Here is a 21,203-nt window from a genome sequence, read left to right as displayed (position 1 = left end):
TTAGAGACAGAAATTAACTCCTCTAAATTTCCGTCACAAATACCGTTGCAATAAGCATTTTTCAACAAACACAAAGCAAATTTCATATTTTCTGGTTGGATTCTAAGATTTAAATAATTGGATCGTTCTGTATACGAGTACACGCCTGTAACAAGGCCGCTGTTCGGTATAAGATAAATTCTGGATTCGACAGATTCACGAGCACGTCAAAGTTGACAATGAAATTTTAAATTCAACTTTATCTCGCTTGCAATAAGAACGATCCAAAGTCCTGTGTCAAGCATGAAGTGCTCGAAAACATTTTTATTTTATTTTTTTGGAGCATGATGTGCTTGTAACTATACTAGGTACCGATTTTCCACCTAGACGTAGTAGCTAATAATCTGTACCTATAACACTACCTACCGCACTATTTGTAACCACTACTGTACTATTTAATTTGCCTATAATTGCCTCTGTCGACGAACGGTAACCACACTGGACTGCCACGCAGGGTCCCGAGTTCGATTCCCGGGCCAGGAGAAATGTGTGTATTTTGTGGCCTATATTTATTTCTCTCGGAGTTTGTGGTTGTAATTTGTAAATGTAATTTGTGGTTACTTGACCCGCGATACAGGGTTACCCTAGCGCGGCTATGAGTGTGTGCATTATTATTATAATTTGAAAAGGCCTACCAGCGCCTTTTGAGCATTTGCAACAACGTGCTGGTGCGTAAGCCACCCCGAGCTCCTCCCAAAAACTTTTGAATAGCACGGACAATTAATTTTAGCATACCGCACTGCTAAACTCAAAACACGTGAAATTCAAGATTATTCCATTACTGAACGTAAACTTTGATTCTCTACACGTCAGCAAAATCGTCGTTACTGTTGTAAAAAAATAATTAAAATAAATCTACTTAACTCAAAATCACACAAACTTAATATGAGCTAGTTCTGAATGAAAAAAAACAAAACAGTCAAAAATATGAAATTACTTTTTACCTTATATTTTTTTATACATTTGGCAAATAAGAAATTGTTTAAACGTCCGTAATAAACCTAACTTTAACCTGTACATAAACTTTAATAACCCTTGACGAGAAATGAGCAAGATTCGTTTTTCATTATTTCTGAAACAATACACTTTTGGATAAGGCTCAACTCACACCAAAAGCGCGGCGAAGGGCAGCGAAGCGCAGCGACCCGCTCGGTAGAGAACGCGCGTGGATTCCCGCGACTGCTCGAGAATTCGCTGGAATGCTCGCGAAGTCGCGGGACTCCGCGCGCCTTTTCGAGCCCGCCCGCGATGAATTCACGGGCCGCTCTCCTAGCGCAGTTAACTTTCAACAAAACTAGAGGAAACTTGTGTTTAAGCAGTTAAATGGGTATTTTGGATTTAATCATTATTGCACATATAATTGAAGAGGAAGAAGCCGAAGAGATAATGAGAAAAAGAAACTTTTGGGAACACGACCTTTGGAAGAAAAGACGTTTGTTTGGCCAATTTCAAACATTTTGCACAAATTTACATATGTATCCTAGCATTCATTATGACTATTATAAAATGAACTATGACAAGTTTGAAAGTTTGTTGAAAATTCTCAGGCCACATATTCAAAAACAAAATACCAATTATAGATTGGCTATTTCCGCTGAAGAAAGACTATCAGTCTGCCTCAGGTGAGTAAATAAATAAAAAATATTATATGATTCTGAAATATTTATTGATTGTTCAAATACACAATTCTAACAAAAAAATAATTAAAAATTTTATTTATATATTAATTAATTAAAAAATTTAGGCAACAGTTCTTTAAAAGTCAAATGTCATATCGATATTGGTTTCGTAATCCTCTTCACGCAATACAGAATCAGAGGATCTTTGTTGTGATTTCGATATAGCGTGTGGTATATAAGGCGACGGAGATGGATCGAATGAACTAGATCTGGAAGTTAAGTTTGAATTAATCGGGGAGTTTGTCTCGTAGATATTTTCTGGGTTCGTTTCTTGATAACTTGTTGAAGTTGACGGTATTTTGGATGGTTTGTATGAAAAAGATGTAATAGATGTTTTTTCTGCAGCCGGTATTATTGATGGTGTGTATTATAATTGTAAGTCAATGGTGTGTATGAAAAGGTTGTGGTTGGAATATTTGTTTCATTGTAATTTTCTGTCACAGATCTAGGACTGATACTGGTTGTTTCCAACGGATACTTTGAAATAGATGGCATGGTTGTATTATTTCCTTTGGCAGATAAGTTGAATTCAGCTGTATCACGTGTCATGTTACCACCGGTGTCATCGGCAAGTCTTATTTCCGTTTCATTTATAAGGCGGAAAATTTCGCCCTTTAATTTGGCTTGAATATTTTTAGACATTGTTTTCACAGTTCGGCCCATAGTTAAGAAAAAACTAATGGTTGGGTCATCTTCTATTTGCTTTCTTTCAATATATTGTTTTAACAATAAATTTGACATTTTGGAAGGCTGTTCGTTGGGTGAAGTAGTCCGGTTTGAAAGCTGTGACTGTGGCCGTGGTGACGGCTGCGACTGCGGTCTTGGTGACATTGACTGATATTCGTCATCTGTGGTAATATCTGAATCTTCTGGCGAACTCGTTAAATTTGATATTTGTTGTTTGCTTTTCATGAAAGGTTTTATAAATTCTAACTCTTTTTCAAATTTTAATGGGCGTTCTACTGTCCTAGCTGACCCACTTCTACTCTCTCTTAATGAAACGCCCTTTCTGTAACTATCTCGTAATTTCTTCCAAGCCTTTTGGCAATCCTCCACTGAAAATTATAGTTATGTAATTATTAATATAACAATCTTATTATGGTTTTAATAATGGTAACATATTAATCTAAATAATAATTTATACACACGGACTAAAGTAGACAAACTACCGGGGCTGTTACTCTTAATTTGTCGATATGTGTATATCTGGTAATAATAATTATATTTTGTTTCAGATTTTTAACTACTGCTATCAGTTTCAAAGCGCTAGCTCACGAGTATCGAATGGGATATAGTACTGTACTTGTAATTGTTCACGAAACTTGTTCCGCGATATGGAAGTATTTACGGCCGCGAGTTATGCCAAAACCAACAGCTGAGCTATGGACCAAACTAGCAAAAGAATTTGAAACTCAATGGAATTTCCCTAACTGCATAGGAGCCATAGATGGCAAACATGTTAATATAAGACCACCTTGGAACAGTGGCAGTCAATTTTACAACTACAAAAAATTTTTCAGTGTAGTTTTGTTAGCCGTAGCTGATGCAAATTACCGATTCATTGTAGTCGATATTGGAGCATACGGTCGCAATAGTGATAGTGGCATTTTAAGCAGCTCCAAATTAGGACAATCATTGAATAATAATACACTGGATATACCACCTAATAAATGTTTGCCAGGTACGACAGAAGCATTGCCACATGTTTTTGTTGGAGATGAGGCTTTCCCGTTACATGAACACATAATGAGACCTTTTCCTGGAAGCCAAGTGTCGACAGACGCCGAGAAGAAAATATTTAACTATCGCCTAAGCCTTGCAAGACGTATTGTAGAGAGCAGTTTCGGAATACTAACACAAAAATTTGAGATTTTTCAAAAGAGAATTAGAATGCAACCCAAATACCTGGACATTATGATACTAGCGTGCACTTGTTTGCATAATTATCTAAGAAATGATGAAATATTTGAGAACATAATTGAAACAGTGCCAATAAATAGTATATTACAAAATCTTGAAGAGAATACTGTTTCCCGAGAAAATGCTATGTGTATAAGAGATAAATTTAAAACTTATTTTAATTCTTGTGGTGCCGTTTCTTGGCAAAACGAAATGATTTCTCGTAGTTAAATAGATTTAACAACAAAATGGTGTAAAGCTTTACAAAATACTGCGCCCTATGTAAAATAACGAGTTCTACGATTTCCTGACGTCATCGCAACAATTTAGAGTTTTTTTTTTATTGTAATTAAAATGTTGGTCCAGACGGGCGAATTCGTCGCAAATCCTACGCACGTAAAATCATACGTGGCGAATTCGCCCTCCTGGACAGGCCGTAAAAATGTTTTATTTTAATTTTCGAATAAAAATTATTAAACGAATACATACCAGACATATTCATTTCAGCGCCTACTTTTTGCCAAGCGTTATTTTTTATGTGTTTATCGCTGTAATGTCTTGATTTTATATTGTATAGGCAGTCGTACATTTGGACTAAATAAATAAGCTTTTCTTCATCCATTTCCATCACTTCTGTATTCAACGCACTGCAAGGAATGAATGCGAATACTCGCGCGCTCGCAACAGACGCGCGCGGGGAGCGGGCGCGAGTGGCGGGATGTTGCCGGCGGCCGCTCGCTACTGCTAGAGCATTCTCGGGAGTTCCCGCGCCTTCTCGCGCAGTCGCACGACTCCGTTCATGGAATTCGCGGGAAGTCCCGCGGCGCCGCGGGCATTAGCTCGACTCGTTCGAGTTTCTCATGCGAAAATAAATATTATAGTAATGAGAATAAAGTAAAAATTCAAATGACACTCAAACCGCGCTTCGCTTCGCTGCCCTTCGCCGCGCTTTTGGTGTGAGTTGAGCCTAATACACTATTGTTTTAACGGTGCGATAATACAAAAGTATTTTCCGAAATAAAACTAAGGATCAAGTCGTTAAACTATTTATTTTAACTTCAATTATTAGTGTTATTTATTAAGTCTTAATAACACTATAGAAATTAAACCAAACCTTTCATTAACGTGAAATACCAACTGTAAATAATTAAAAATGGCGTACGATGCAACTCTATTTTACTGTCCTGAATATATTATGTTCAATATCTATCGTGCTAGACACAAATACAAGTAAATTAAGAAAATTCTATAATAACGAAAAAGCTTTTACTCTATTTGTTCCAAAACTGTACAGTGGAAATACAATCTTCTTAAACTTCAATAGCACAGTCTAGAGCACATCAACCTTGACACTGGATTTTCGACCGTTCTTTTTTAATCTTTAGTTTCAAGCTTGCCCATGTCCATTATGGCAGAGAACAGTAAATAAACAATTGCTGGACCGAGCGTGTTCCAAAAATAGCATAGTCTCGCAATAGTTATTTTCGTTAAGGTATTTGTTAGCGCTTTTTAAAAAGTACTGGGACGTTATGTTTCCAATGTGTAGCAATCGCGAAAACCTAAAAACTCGAAATAACTAGTATCTCAAATATATGTAACGGCAAGTTTGCACTTATTAAATGAAGTAATTAACAATTTTTAAATTTAATTTATACGTTTAAATAACCACAAAAGAGCTGTTAAGTAATCATCTAGAAAATCTCAGATTTAGTGGAAAAATAGATTAGAATCAACCCTATTTTTTGACGAAGTACCCTCCTCCTCCTCCTCACAAGTGTACCTTTCCGCAACGCGTGCATTCACCGGTAGGTGCAGCCATAATTATATTGCATTTTTGTTGCATGTGTGTAACATAAAACTACACTAAAACACGTTTAAATATTACACTAATTAAAATCAAGTTAATAGTTAAATTAAATACTTCGTCATTTTATAGGTGCGATTTAGCGAACTAGCGATTTTTTTCAACGTTTCAACAGCCAAAGAAACCATAAAGCAAAAAGCTATAGCCACAGACTTCATGATAATAATCTAAGGGTCGTATTCTAGAACTCTACTCAATGCTCAGTCAGGACTTGAGTATGATTCAAAGCACTAGAAATCATACTCAAGTCCTTGCCATTAGGGTCGTATTTCCAGTGCTTGGAATCATACTCGAGTCTGCTCAAATCCTGACTTGAGCATTGAGTAGAGTTCTGGAATACGACCCTAAAATTGCTATCATGTCGCGGCTGCTATATTCTATTAAAACAAGATTAAAACGTAACAATAACAAGAAACTGATTATAGACCTTTAGACAATATCGAGCTTATCGGTTACTATTTTTGGAAATAATGCCAACATTATCGAGTATCTCGAGTCTTATCTTTAACCTTCACCTTATATTCTAATTATGATAATTACTAATATGATCCAAGCTTATTACATTATGACATTGAATATTATCTACGATTATATATTTAATTAGGTAAATCAGACAAATATTTTGTGCCATCCTAAAGATCGAATCAAACCTATAATAAAAGCGGTCAAGGCACGTTTTTTTTATAATTTCATGCACAATAATGAAATACCTATTGTTTATACAATAGTTAAACGCTGCAAAGTAGTGTGAAAGAGTTTTAGTATCCTCTGCTTGCGAGATCCATTGGTGGTGGAAACTGGTAACTTTCAAGTGTGTACTCTGATCACATTATTGCCTCCGTGGCCGAACGGTTACCATGCCTGCCACACAGAGGTCCTGGGTTCGATTCCCAGGCCGAGAAGAGTATATATATGGCCTACATTTATTTCTCTCGTGAGTTTGGGTGTCATTTGTGGTTGTCTATGCGTATGTCCATAGCACCCGCGACACAGGGTTTCCCTAGTGCGGGGCTATGAGTGTGTTGCGTTATTATTATTATTGTATTAGTTTCATCTAATAATAATGATATAATAAAGTAACTAAAGGTGCAGTGAAGTTGCCTGCTTATCGATACTCCATATGTATATTACGGAGTATGCGATGGAATTGCACAATTTAATTCCACCTTCCCCTTTCCATCATCGGGGGACTAGATGTAGGCTGGGCTTCCACTCCTAAGTTGTAGATACTACAATGATTCACACGAAGCGTTACGCTTCCACATTTATATAGCGAACGGCTTTGAAGTGGAATTCCCTACTTGCAGGCTTATTCCTTGAACGCTATAACTTAGGCCTTGTGAAGGTGAGAGTGAATAGGTATTATGTAGGAGTGCATGTTTTATCGCCGACCTCATTGGCACTTTACATCAGGCGAGATGTAATTCAAACGTGCACTTATTTCTTTCATATAAAAAAATCTGCCAGAAAACCACACCAATTACCACTATTACAAGTAGGTACAAGTGCAATGAAATTCATTATGGAGCACACAGATCGAAAAACGAACCCGAGATCTCCTCATCCAACGCCCACACTACAAAGGGTTGGGCCACAGAGGTCGTCAAAATACACTATGTAAGATTTTTTTTATCGCAATCGATTCGTTTCATTCCAAAGCCGTTATATTCCACTTAGATCATGAAAATGGGTTATAAAAACATAGTATACAGGGTGAAATCGAAATCATTAGCTTCCTTTTAAAATAAGACCCAACTTATGATATCAATTACATTAAGACAATTTTTTTGCAAATCAAAGCAGTCAATATTGTAACTTATGAAAACCAGAAAATCTTTATACACATACCATGTGATAGAATAAATCATAAAATAATAATAATAAAACAAAAATAAATAAACTCCTTTAAAATATTCAAGTATCAAACGCTGCCGTCGTCTAATTATATACGTCCTACGAGTCTACGAACTTCAACATTGACTGAACACGTGCATTTGTTCGTAAGCAAAGATCACCCGTCGCATACGTCACGAGGCTCACAGGGTAGTGTTGCCGTACCGTCATTCAAAATTCAAAACAGGGCGTTTCCCGTGCAAGTCTCGCGAATTGCGAATTTGGATTGCTGTTTAGTGTACGATTAATTTAAATGTGAACGCAATGAATTGTAGTGCACTGTAATTGGCAAGACCGTTACAGGAACCAACAGTTACATAAATTTTACTGTACGATCTCACAAAAAAAAGTTAAATGTTTATGCACACCGCTATCAGGACGCGCCGGGTACATCGCTGCGCAGAACTAGCCAAGAATAGCCTATCTTCTAATCACTACACTATGGAGGCAGTCAACTATGGGAATCGAACCAGTGATGTGCGCGTCACGTTTTGATTCTTTGTTTATTAAAATTAATGGTTTTACACTATTGCTAATTTAAATTACTCTAAAATATGTATTTAGGGGAGTAAAGGTAAGATAGGTTCAACGGATGCTAATGATTTCAAAATCAACCTGTATACACACTACAAGGTTGTCTGTTTCCACTATCAAAGTATCGCGCTGCTAAATACTATACTGATATGTGTAAACCATTGCTAATGTTGCAGCATTTTTGGGAACCAAATTCACGTACAACCATACTATGATACTGATGACTATAGGTATATAGGTTGATGACGAATTTCGTTCAAAAATACACGACCATTTGACGCCTAAACTATTGTGTATAGAATCCACGAGAAACTTATCGACCTTTACAAAGAAATTGTGACTTAAAGAATGCTTTCGGCGACTTCTCAATTCATGCTTATTGCCGATTTTTTTAAAAGTCCTCTTTTAGTCCTTTTTCCGGGTTTTTCCGGTTTCATCATTTCCGTCAACCATTCTTTAGTGTTCGTATCTGTGGCTATGGCTGACGCCTCTCCCGTTCTTCGATCTATGGTCAATCTTCCATGTTCAGTGATTTTAGTTCTAGCCAATCTAATACCATGTTTCCTTATCATGTGTTTATTACAATTGGCCCAATTTGTAAAAGTACGCTCACAATATTCACAAGAATAAGGCCTCACGCCTGTATGTTGGTACTCGTGAGTCTTCAAATTCTCTTTGAATTTAAACTCTTTGAAGCAAAATGAACATTGGAATGGTTTTAAATCTGTATGTTTGAACAAATGACATTTCAAACGCCGTTTTGTTTTGAAATTTGCCCCGCACTCGTCGCAAACAAAAGGCTTCTCTTCAGAATGGGTCACAATGTGAGCTTTTAGCTGATGTCTGGTGTAAAACTTCTTGTTACATACTTGACATTCTTCAGTACGGTCACTATGTTTCTTTACATGATCTCTTAAAGAGCTGCTAGTCAGAAAGGCACTACCACAAAACTGACAAGCCCAATCTCTTGGTCTCGACTCATCATGCGTCATTACATGGCGTTTTAGCTTAGTTGTTGTTTCACAAAACTTGGAGCAAGTCTTGCAAGTTAGATCATCAACGCTTAAAGATATTTTTCGTCTCGGTCTACGTTTCTTTGGCTGCACCAGTATAGGCTTAATATCAGCTTCTTCCTCTCTAGAACCTCCCTTGGCTCGACTTTGTTTTTTATTCTTCTTTCCTTCTGCATACATGCGCTTATGTTTTGCCAATTTTTTGTTGTCTTCGAATATTTGGCCGCACATGTTGCAAGGCCGTTGTTGACTTGTGATATGCTGGATTATGTGTTGGTTTAGTGCTTCGGAAACTTCGAAACGCATATTACAGTATTGGCAGTATTTTCTGAAAATAAAATCATATTCTCTTTTATTAACTGCTTGATTACAATAACCAACTGGGTAACAGTGTGAAATAAAAGATATTTAAGCAAAAGAACAAGTTCTTATATTAAATTGACTTGAACAATTTTCTGATAATATGGCGTTCGATGCAGATAAGAGCGCGGGATAGCAACAATATTAAAGAATACCGAATATAGTAATTACTAAAAGTTGCAACAAATATTATCATATAACTTTTTACCAGACTTAAAAAAAAATAAAAGGGGGTTTTCTTTTTTCGAGGTATTCGACTGTATTTTTGTTATTTTGTATTTTCATCGCGCTCATCCCGCGCGGTCGATGAGCGGAGTCCGCGTCACTGCCGCGCAACGACCGCGTGCGTCTGACTGTCATAGCAAAATACGCTCTATTTGTTTAGCTTTTACGTTTTAATTTAAACGAGCGTTCCGGACACGCGGGCGAACCTGGCAAAGATTTCTTTAGCGCCCAGTTACACGAGGTGAAAGTTTTCGCGCGGCCGCCGCGCGGCGTCCGCTCAGTTACCACGACCTCATGTACATTAATGATGAATCTGAATTTTATTTACTAGGCAACAACATTTAAATTCCTCTAAAGAAATCTACCGCGCGGTCGCCGCGAGGGCGCCGTGTAATGTACGTGAAGGCGTGGTAACTGAGCGGTCGCCGCGCGGCGGCCTCGCGAAAACTTTCTCCTCGTATAACTGGGCGCTAAAGGTGGCAAGCTAGGGGATGAATCCGGTTTCGAGAGCTTCCCGGTAACCGATTTCAAACAAACTTGGTAAATAGACGTAATTCCACGAAGTTTTGAAGTCGGTTTTTTTATAAATGTAAATATAAATTGTATAAATATAAATGCTAAACATCACTGTAAGTTCGCGAAAGGGCAATTTTTCGCTTAAAATATCCAAGGAAAAGTAACATAAGTTATTTTAAACTTAAAAACTACTGCCTAAAAGGGGGCATTCAATATCGTGCATTGCAGTCCGCCTTGCCGTCCGCCGCGCTAAGGCAGGAGTATGAATGGAGTCGCAGCGTGCAAGCCATCCTAGGTCGATTCAGAACCTTACGATAACTCAGTTGTCGACCGATTCGATTTCATTTTTATTCCCAACACCCGAATCGAACGTCAAACTGTGGTATTCGAAACCGAATCGAAATGACGTCACACCCGTACGATTACTGGAACTTCTCGACCGGCAGAGGCTACAAACGTTCTTCAGAGCACAGTTATCGAATGAAAGTTACCGAACGTTCCATTGTTTACAAAGCAGGAATGTAATATGGAAATCTCTTATTATTTTAAATAAAGTCTGGATTTTGTTCAATTTTATTAATTTATTTTAATGCAAGACCAATGCATTTCTTCATAGCACATTTATGCAAATTCATGCATAGCACAGGTCTATCCTAGTTTGAGCTCCTGTCTCCCATCCTTTCGCTTTTATCTGTATCACTTCAACCTATATTATGTACATGATGGGAGAAAATAAACGATTATTATTATTATATTATTTCTATATTTTAGGCATTTAAAGTCTTAAAAATGTATATAACAGGACTTTTATTTTTCTTATAATCTATTTCACCGACTAACTCCGTGAACGCTGTTGGATAACGATATCGTATCCGAATCGAATGTTCTGAATATCTCGGAAAGCGCCCTTCGATTCGAGAACGATATCCAATCGAAAGATTCGGTTAAAATATCGAAGAGTTTCGAATCGGGGTCCTGCAATCCTGCAATGCGTCCTGCGAGATTCCACACGTGGGCTATAAACAGGATATGGCGGACTGCCACGCAGGTAGTGAATGGGCCGTTTTAGTTTACTCATGACTAAATAAACGCTAACAAAATCAACCAAATACTTATGATTTCCAAATCAAAATAAAATTGAGATCAAATGAGTGAAATTACAGACACATACATGTTGTCAACTTTGTCTCAGGGTAACGAGCGCAGAAGCAATGCCCCTGAGATCTTTGCGATTTGAAGCTCTGAGTGGCTCTGCAACTGTTATGGACAGGCGTGTCGCTTACCATCAGGCTAACGACTTGTTCGTCCCATCATTTATTATCCCAAAAAAAATGGGCGCCCCTGGCCTTAATCAGACCGAATTTTCGGCTATCGGAATGTACGTGTCGTTACAGAAAAGTAAACAAACAGATCGTTGACCCGACCATAGACAGTTTAGTGATGACCAACCGTACTGCCGACTACAAATCGATTCATTAATTTAATGAATTGATTTGTTTATTTTTCTGGAATAATGGATTGGAAGTCTGTTCCAAATGTAGCAAATACAAACCGTATTTCCAGCACACTCAAGTGCCAATCTTGTTGCAAATTGTTTTAGTAAAACTTTTATCATTTTGTAGAAGAAATAATTATCTAAATGTAGTTATACTAAGGGCATACTCACTTCAAATAAGACCTGTGCATAGTGACATGAGCAACAAACAGTTTGAAATTTTTTGTATCTTTCGAGCAGTCCATGCATTTCATAGCAAAACATTTTTCGTGTACAAATTGGATGTGCGTGCGCAGAGATGATAGTTCCGGGAACCGGGTTGGACATTCCTAAAAATACAATAGAAATAAAACAAAAGACACGGAACAACGCGCATCCAAATTGTTAGGTATCTTCCAGTCTCAGAATAATCAGAGGGTACAACCAATGCTAATTTGATGTTATTAGTATTATAGGATATTACAAATGTAATTCGACCCCTCCTAAGTAAAGTATCGTATGTCGAAATTGCCAAGTTTACAGGGGAGCGTTTTAAAGTTCTGAATTCACTAAAAGAGTGATCACCATAGATCATCTAACCGATATCTAGGATTTTATAATACTCTATGTGAGTAATGAGCTTTGCCGAATAAAACTGAGAAATGCTAAAATCACGTGTAATGTTCGTTTCAGTGAATTCAGAACTTTAAAACGCTTCCCTGTAAACTTGGCAATTTCGACATTACGATACTTTACGTTGGAGGGGTCGATATACGTAATAGACTGTAATAAACAGTAAAGACCATTAAAGAAAGTTGAAAAACCGAAAACGCCAACAAAAACTCGTAAATTTTATCGCGACGTCGCATTGCTGTTCCCAAATTTGATTCGCAGTAAAACCTAGTCGGTAACCATCCCTAACCTATTTCTGAGCGTTCCGGGTTTAGATAATCTGCTTTTGTAAGTGCAGAGAATTGTGATGCATCTTTATTTATTATCTATTTATTTATTTCAGTAACAACCTGTGATTGTGTCTGAAGGAAAAAACTGTAACCAAATACAAATAAGAGGTAGGACCATAGTACACAATATTACCAAGTCATTAATGAAAAGGAAGGTAACAATAATAAATAAATACAAAGTCAAATTAGATTTCTTTAAAATGACAATCATGTTAAATAAAAAATTAACATCAAATGCCTCACATTGTAAAATGATTTTCCAACAAGTTATTTAACTTTGGTATATTATTACACCATATATTTCTCTCCTCCTAACTGGCATATTTATTAAGACTACAATGGTAACTTACTAGGCAACTCCAATCATAGGAGGTCCAACTTTTGTCCCCACCCCCACTGGCTTCCTGCACCTTCTTCCCATACAACTCCTGATGATACTCCAAACTGTTCTGGAAGGGGAATATTTCTCCACATAAGTTGCAGATTTTCTGAGTGCTGGCATAATGAGACTGTGTGTGGGTGAAGCATTTGTCCGAAGTTTCAAATGCGGCATTACAGAATTGACAGTAGAGGCTGAAATTTCAAAAAAATATCTTCATTCCAGGTATATGAAACTTTCTGTATGATTAAGAATTAAGAACCACTCTACATTCCATGCAGGTGTTGCAGATGTGTGTTGATAGTGGCGCCCAGTCCCTAATTCATATTTTAATTTTAAAATCTTCAAAATACAAACCTAAGCATATTCCTATGAATTCGAATATGTTCAACAAATTTGTCAAAAGTCTCAAAGGTCTGTTTACAATCCACACAAATGAATGCATGGCACATGTTATGCTGTTCCTTGCCGTGTGACCGCAGGTCCTCAATCTTTGCAAATACAACCTGACAGAATTTGCAAACCCATGGATATGTTAGCCATGTATCATTGTTTAATACCATTATATTACAAAGTGACAAAGGTGTGTCATTCTCTGAGTACTCATCACCAGTATGTGGTTCAATTTTAATCTTTAACAAATTCTCCAATTTCATATTGTATATATTATTAAGTATCATTTGGTTTCGTTTTACAGATTTAAAATAGTTATAGGCTTTTTGCAAAGCACTGAAACAAGTTTGACAAGAATTGTTTGGCAGTTTTGAATTTATAAAGTTGATGTTACGTTTAAAAAAATGTAACATTGTTATACACTCATCGCATTTAGTTTTATCCTGTAATAAGTTATATAAATCTGTTTTGCTGTGCTGTTTTGCACAGAATCTGCAATGTGTTATAGATAGTGGATCAATTTGAAGTCCAGATGTGCTTTCTGATGATTCGGGACCAATTTCATCTGCATTTGATTGGGCGTTGACCATGTTATTTGAAGCTTCGGGTAGTCCTTTATTTCCAATGCTATTATTCTCATGATCGGAATTTGTACTTCGCTCAGTCGGTTCAATTTTTACATTAACATCAACATTAACGTTGTACAAGTTTCTTAAGACTTGCTGACTTTCACTCAACTTTTTAAAGGATTTATATGCTTCTTGAAAGGTGTCGTAGCATTTTTCACACGTTGTTTTCGGCAAAGTTTCATTGGATAAGTCTAGAAAATCGAGTTGTAAGAAATCCACAATATCGATATATTCTTCAAACGTTTTTACGTCCGCAGTTAGATCTAACAATTCTGCATAGTTCTTCTGCTTGGCGCACATTCGGCAATGCGTAAGTTTTGCTTTACTCACGTCTACTAGCGGATCGCCCATTTTGTTACCAATTTTCTTTAAAATAAAGACCAAACCTCGGAACACTTTGGTTTTATATTTCACACCTTTTCACACATTTATCGTAATATTCGTTCGATTATGATAACGAAATGGCTGCTATTATACTAATATTTCAAATTGAAACCATATTTGAAATAATATTAACGACAATATACTTAATAAATTGCAAAACAAATAACATTTTATTAAATAAAAACAATTTTTATCATCAATGACACCAATACAGACGTCATACATCATATGTCAAACTCGAATCGAATGAGAGAAGATTTAAAAAAAGAATTCGTAATCGATTGATTGAATTGAAATTGAAAATTAATTTGGTGGAATCTCGAGAAATGTTGGATTTGGTAAATGTTTTTTGGGAATCAATAATAATAATAAAGAATTTCGAATACATTTTCACCACATTTAGTCGTCATATCATTGCGATGAAATAACTATAACGTTTTTATGCCATGAATATCCAAGATTGATCTATACGATTCATTGTAAAATGTAATGTAACATAGAAACTAAATTGTGTCTTTGATATAATTAATTAATTTTCCGAAAATTTTCAAATAGTGGAAATTTTCCGGAATAATTCTCGAAAAATGGGAAAAATATTTTTTCGCATGCTTATATTACCTATGTTCTACGATTCTTCTACGTTCTTTTGAAGTTTTATTTTGTGTGAATTATAAAATAAACTTGTTTAACTAAAAGTCACCGAAATGCAAGATTTATAACCTAATCTCCGGTTAAAAAAACCGACTTCAAAAGTCATTCATCCTAGTTTACCACCCGTAGAGGTAGAAAATTTCAATGGGACCTCTTCTGAGGTACCCTCTTCCCGACAAAAAAAAATCATCAATATCGGTTCACACTATGGCGGAGTTATCGCGTAACATACATACAAAAAAAAACATACAGACGAATTGAGAACCTCCTCCTTTTTTTTTGAAGTCGGTTAAAAATTATTTTACAACAGCAAAAAACCTTTGGGCTCCATCGTGTTCGTTCAGTAGCGTTTTCGTTCTACTTTTGACAGGTGTCAACGTCAAATGTGGAAAATAGTGGAAAAAAAATTCGGAAAAATCTTAGACTATGGAAACGATTTTTTTCCTTTCATCATCTAAGTAAAATTATTTACTTTTCTGAAAAATCTGATTTTTTCAAAACGGAACTTTTTTCCATGACCCAATACTTAATACTATAGTTGTATTAAAGTTAACTCAATTTTTGATTTTGCTAAGGGCCAGGCACCGATGGAAAACCAAATATTTGTGTCACTTTTTATATTCCTTATTCGTAAATTTCACTGTTACAATAAATTTTATACCTTTCGAATCATATGGCCAAAACTTGAACGCCCCGTAGTGCCAAGAAATAAGAAAAAAAATATAATCTGTTGCGAACGTCAACAAAAATTAAAAAATCAAATCAATTGTTTGGTTTTGCTGGAAGAAGTCAGAGGAAAGCAAAAAGTTTTATTTATAATTTATTATTTTTACGATGTAAATGAGTTAACACGATGGAAAACGCTTACTGCCGCTTCTGTGCTGAGCCTAAAAGCGCGGACAAATTATTAAGCCTTGAACTAGACTCTAACAAACGCAATGAAGTGGTGTTAAAGCTTGCTTTTTTAAACGCAATCTACGTAGATATTTGTTCAAGAGATAGCCTTCCAAAAACGGTTTGTTTCATCTGCTTTGACTCTTTAAACAAAGCTTACGAGTTTCTGGATCGAGTGAAGAAATCACAAGATGTTTTATCAACCATTTTCTCATCACACGAAAGTACAAAATACGATTTATCAGACGACGACAGAGGCGCATTTGACGATTATTTGGGATGTGACACAGTACCTGAACATGCTTCTAATATCAAACAAGAACACGTATCGTCTGACAGCCGCAGTGCTACAAACTACAGTGCTGATATCAAATTAGAACCAAAAGAAGAACTATCTGAGACTACAAGTCTCCAACACTCTTCAGAAACCTTTGAACAAGCGTTGAATGTGCAGGATTTACTTGGAGCAGCATTGAATAGATCGTTCAGTCCGAATGTTCAAATTGTGGCAGACTATGGTAATGAAATAAATGACCATAAGATATCATCGTGGAAACAGTTTTCCTGGCTGTGTTCGTACTGCAACACAGGCTTTCCAGATGTGGATTTGTTGAGAGCGCATGCTAAAACATCACATGGAAAATGTTCAGCATTCTCTTGTGCGGATTGCACAGACACCATGAAGAAAGATGACTTTAATTGGTTTATTAGACATGTACGAAAACATAAAAAGAATTTAAAGTGAGTATCAGATTAGATAATAAATTTTATTGTTGTAGAATGAAGATAGTGTAACACAAATTATGTTAAATATTTACATTTCCTTATAATGTGCATATGTCTGTTCAAAGGTAAAACCACATAAATTACATTTTCCACAAAAACTCTTATTTATATAGCTAGGTAGGTAAGTAAGAAAAACACTATCTTTCTGCAGGTGAAACTCAATAACAAAACTCAATAAAAAAGCTATAAAATTAATAAGAGATTTATCTGCCGAAAGATGGTGATTTTCTTACAACAGGTACCTAATTTGGGGTTTTTTGTGGAAAATGTCACTTATGTGATTTTACCTTTAAGTAGACAATATGCATTTTTGCTTATTATTTTAAAGTGTCCTGTACACTTTCTGCTTTTTTAAAATGATAATTTTTCATATGAAATTTCAGGAGTTACTGTCAATATTGCGATGAAAAAGTTGACTTACAAACAGATACGCATAACATGAAAACACATATTAAAGAACACTTCAAAGAAATGACAACACAGTGTCGAGCATGTGGAGAAATATTACCAAATAAAGAAGAACTACAACAACACACGGAAATGTATTTCACACAGAAACGAAAACGAAAACCTAGACGAAAACCAGGGACGCCAATAACAGTAGAAGATTTAACATGTCACATTTGTAAAAACGTCTACAAGAATCCTAACAGTCTTCGAGATCACATAAAAAGACACAAATCGGACCGTAAAAGGAATTACACTTGTGACCGCTGTGGTAAAACATTTTTCAATAAAGGTACATTGACATCACACATTATGACACATGATCAAATACGTCCTCACACTTGTAGGATATGTAACAAATCATTCCTATACCCAAATATGTTAAGACGACATGTGGAAATGCATACAGGTGTAAAACCGTTTTCTTGCGAAGTGTGTGGACGATGTTTCAGACTACAATATCAGTTGAATGCACATAAAATTATACATACTGATAACATGCCTTACGTCTGTCAGTATTGTAGTAAAGCGTTCAGATTTAAACAAATTTTAAAGAACCATGAACGTCAGCATACTGGTGCTAAGCCTTATAGTTGCGAAGCTTGCGGCATGGAGTTTTCTAATTGGTCGAATTATAACAAACACATGAAGAGACGGCATAATTTAGACACGTCTAAGAAGAAAATTACTCCAGAAGGTGTTTTTCCAATTAACCCCTTAACAGGTCAGATATTTCAAGTTGATACGCAAGGAATGGAAGAGTGGAAGAGCAAAATCATGATACCTGGCAAACGAGGAAAGAAAAAAGTGATTAAACAAGAAAATCCTGATACATAGCAATTAGTCTGCTGACTACCATTATTATTATTAGGGTGGCTTCATTCGGTGCCTATGCAGCCCCTCATCACTGCAACCATCAACTTATCAATTGTGATCACCACTAATTACAGTACAGAGCCAAGGCCGACAGCACACAAGAACTGAAGGACTTTCTTGGCTTCGACAGTTTTTATATCCTCTGGTTGTAGCCTGTGCCTGATGACCACCATACTTTAACTAGAACACCGCACATCAATGATGATTATAGCAATTAAATGCTGAAGATTTAGAGGAAAGTTGTGACTGGCCCACGCAAAATAGGCGCCTTGAGGCCGAGTTGCGGACACCAGCCCATTACACCAAGTACCATGTTGTGACTGGCGTGAAATCTCATTTACACGAGTTGAAACCATATTAATGTTTGAGTTTGCCTATTGTATGTCAAATTCTATGAGAATGTTTTATTTTATATTCAATGTACATGAAAAAAATTATATATGTGTTCAAGGGTAGTTTTAAGACTGAAAGGGTCCAACCTACCCCTTGAAAACTTAATAAGTACCTAATTTGTTTTTAATGTCTTAATTTATTAATTTTTAAAATGCAGTATTATTTATGTGTAGTTTCTGTGTTGCAATTTGTATTTTAAAACTTCACACAATATTTTACTTTAGTCGCGCCACCTTGTAAAGTGTTTTAGTTTATTTTTAAATTTTAAGTAAGTTATTCGTAATACCTAAATACTTTTCATTATAGGAATTGCCATAATAGTGAATTATTTTAATTTAATATAAGCATATTGTTGGTTTGTTAACCAAGCCGTTGATCACAAAGCATCACAGTATTCTTATGAATCGCAATAATCTATTATTTATTAAGGACGAAATGGTTACAAAATAATTGTAAAATGCACAATTTTAAATAAACTAAGTGTAAAATATTTCCTAAATTTATTTTCTACTGAACCTGAATTTGGAAAGCAAATCCGAGTTATTGCAATAAAAGCGAAGTAAAAATTCGGAATTTAAATTACTATCTACTCAATAAAATAAATATTTTTTTATTTTTAAAATAATAAATAACGTCTGGGCCTAAAGTAATTGTTGGGAAAAAACCGACATCGTTAGATTAAATTTTATGCCATTATGACAAATAGAGATGGCGCGAAGTGCGTCTAAGGTGTTGACTATACAAAGAAACGTGACATTTTATAAGCCCCGAGTGATTTTGTTGCGTTCTCATATAAATATTATGTTTTCATTCAACATAGCGTTAATCGAAAAACCTTGAAAAAGCGAAGCGAAAAATCGATATTTTGGTCAGTATTTTTTTAAAGTTTTGCAGCATATCAAGAGTTCAAGGGGGTTAACGAGATTCTTAATGTGTTCATCGCTCCATATTTTTTACTCGAAATTCACCCTAATGTTAAATGAGACATGTCGTTATGAACTCCAGATATTGAATAACAACAATGACGCACATACTCGTAGCTCCACGCTAGGGAAACGTGAGGGAAACCCTGTGTCGCGGTTGCCATGGACACACATAGACAACTACAAATTACAATTAAACTCACTAGAGAAATAAATACACATAACTCGGGCCACCTTGCATTTTTATCCTCAAAGGGCTAGACACCACACTACCCAAGTCCGAGTCCAACAGAGAGGCCCGTGAAGGCGTATCATTGACGGAAGGCTTGGCCCGGACGCCCTCTGTACCCTGGACTTGCTCTCCGGGATACCATATCTCTCGGATCGGTACACATAGGTAGAAGACATCTTTGATCATTAAAACTCATACAAGATTGTTTAAAGAAAAGCTTATTATTTTGATAACATTATATACCTATCATAAATGACCGTTATTTATTTTGTCAGCCGTTACATTATTATTTATTTTGTACTTTTTTTTATTATTTATTATATATTTATACACGTTTACTCATATAGGCCGTACCAGTAATTAAAATGACAATAATAATAGAAAAGTACCTAATGTACATGAAGTGCCTAAAAAGACGTGAAGACCCACACAAAACGAAACCGAATTTCACGTCATAGGTCAAATTAAAAGTTACATAAAGTTGACAAGCGGTGTATTTGAAGGACAAAGTGACTAACGAAGTAACTGAAAATAAAGATGATCGCACCATGTCTCTAATGTAATAAAGATTTTTTTTTAATTATACAGGGTGTAACGGAAAGGGTACAGCAACAAAATCATCATCATCATCAACCCATTTATACGTCTCACTGCTGGGCTCGGGTCTCCTTAGGCCACCTGTCCATCACGCAGGCCCATTGCGGATTGCGAACTCCACACCTTTTCCGAGGGTTTCTTCGAGATGCAGGTTTTGATCATAATATTTTCCTTCATCAAAAAGCTCGTGGTGAATTTGAAATTAAATTTCGCACATAAATTCCGAGAAACACAGAGGTGCGAGCCGAGATTCGAACTCACGATCATCTTCTCGAGAGGCGGAAGGACAAACCATTAAACTGCCATGGCTTTTGGCAACAAACTATTTGGCATATTTTTTACTTCATAACTTTATGTGAATAGTCCATAACACTACATTAAAAACAAACCCAAGTTTTTTAAATCCAAATTAGCGCAACTCTATCTATTCATATCGGTGTCAATAACCTTTTATGAGATATCAGGGGACAGTATTGGATTGTCCTAGTTTTTATGTGTGCTTACACTGACTGGTATGTACGAAGCGCATTTGCAAAATATAGTATTCCAGGTTTTAATAGTAATGATAAAACAAATGCGAAACGTGTCACACAAACCGAATTTTACAATTGTTTTTCTTCGACTGCTCAGTTCTTTCAAGTTAACTTTGCTTAATAACAAATGTGAAGTCTTCTACTAAACCTTGGAGGGAAAGACGGCGACTTTTATCAATACAAACGCGCGATTGCATCGCTACACTTGTGATTTTTAAGCGATTGCATTCGCCTATAAATCGCAAGCGTACCGCGCAATGCATCTCTGCTAAGTATCGCCGAGTGTAACCACTCTTATGGTCGTATTCCAGAACCCTACTCAATGCTCAAGTCAGGACTTGAGTATGATTTATAGCACTAGAAACCATACTCAAGTCCTTGCCATTAGGATCGTATTTCCAGTGCTTGAAATCATACGCAAGTTCTGACTTGAGCCTTGAGTAGAGTTCTGGAATACGACCCTTAAAGTATTGTAAAGCAGCTATACACACACTATTTTTTGGCGCAAAACATACACCATTTTGGTGATAAAAGGATAATGAACTCAACGAGTTGACATATTGATAGGATAAAATTCCTTTGAATGAAGTTATTAATTTAAAAAATCAAAGCCTGAAAATTCTACCAA

The 21,203-nt window shown here is 36.1% G+C and overlaps 3 protein-coding genes across 3 annotated transcripts; 2 read left to right on the top strand and 1 right to left on the bottom strand.

Moving 5' to 3' along the window:
* Positions 1-1,545: 1,545 nt before the first annotated feature.
* LOC113227682 (protein ANTAGONIST OF LIKE HETEROCHROMATIN PROTEIN 1-like) lies at positions 1,546-4,526 on the top strand. The gene is made up of 2 exons (XM_026460652.1): positions 1,546-1,661; positions 2,954-4,526. Exons 1-2 carry the CDS (start codon positions 1,546-1,548, stop codon positions 3,846-3,848), a joined length of 1,011 nt encoding a protein of 336 aa, XP_026316437.1. The 3' UTR covers positions 3,849-4,526.
* A 2,670-nt stretch (positions 4,527-7,196) lies between these two features.
* Positions 7,197-13,836, bottom strand: LOC113227674 (zinc finger protein 729-like). Its single transcript, XM_026460645.1, has 4 exons — positions 13,195-13,836; positions 12,809-13,031; positions 11,689-11,846; positions 7,197-9,249 (listed from the first exon to the last, which is right to left on the bottom strand). The coding sequence occupies exons 1-4, from the start codon at positions 13,818-13,820 to the stop codon at positions 8,274-8,276; spliced, it is 1,983 nt and encodes a 660-aa protein (XP_026316430.1). The 5' UTR covers positions 13,821-13,836; the 3' UTR covers positions 7,197-8,273.
* Positions 13,837-14,165: 329 nt separating this feature from the next.
* On the top strand, positions 14,166-18,748 carry LOC113227681 (gastrula zinc finger protein XlCGF26.1-like). The gene is made up of 3 exons (XM_026460651.1): positions 14,166-14,169; positions 15,740-16,529; positions 16,958-18,748. Exons 1-3 carry the CDS (start codon positions 14,166-14,168, stop codon positions 17,856-17,858), a joined length of 1,695 nt encoding a protein of 564 aa, XP_026316436.1. The 3' UTR covers positions 17,859-18,748.
* The last annotated feature ends 2,455 nt before the right edge of the window (positions 18,749-21,203 follow it).

Source organism: Hyposmocoma kahamanoa, unplaced genomic scaffold (genome assembly GCF_003589595.1).
Source record: "Hyposmocoma kahamanoa isolate Upper Pololo Valley unplaced genomic scaffold, ASM358959v1 213, whole genome shotgun sequence".
NCBI lineage: Eukaryota > Metazoa > Arthropoda > Insecta > Lepidoptera > Cosmopterigidae > Hyposmocoma > Hyposmocoma kahamanoa.
The sequence above is the reverse complement of the archived record's forward strand: the minus strand, read 5'-3'. Positions and strand labels throughout refer to the sequence as shown.

What these genes read in the sequence shown, in the direction of transcription:
- LOC113227682 (XM_026460652.1), top strand. Translation starts at nt 1,546, where the DNA reads ATGAACTATGACAAGTTTGAAAGTTTGTTGAAAATTCTCAGGCCACAT. An exon ending in AGACTATCAGTCTGCCTCAG is followed by an intron (nt 1,662 to 2,953) that starts GTGAGTAAATAA and finishes ATTTTGTTTCAG; the next exon opens with ATTTTTAACTACTGCTATCA.
- LOC113227674 (XM_026460645.1), bottom strand. Translation starts at nt 13,820, where the DNA reads ATGGTCAACGCCCAATCAAATGCAGATGAAATTGGTCCCGAATCATCA. An exon ending in ATTCATAGGAATATGCTTAG is followed by an intron (nt 13,032 to 13,194) that starts GTTTGTATTTTG and finishes TTGAAATTTCAG; the next exon opens with CCTCTACTGTCAATTCTGTA. An exon ending in CCTATGATTGGAGTTGCCTA is followed by an intron (nt 11,847 to 12,808) that starts GTAAGTTACCAT and finishes TTGTATTTTTAG; the next exon opens with GAATGTCCAACCCGGTTCCC.
- LOC113227681 (XM_026460651.1), top strand. An exon ending in AAACATAAAAAGAATTTAAA is followed by an intron (nt 16,530 to 16,957) that starts GTGAGTATCAGA and finishes ATGAAATTTCAG; the next exon opens with GAGTTACTGTCAATATTGCG.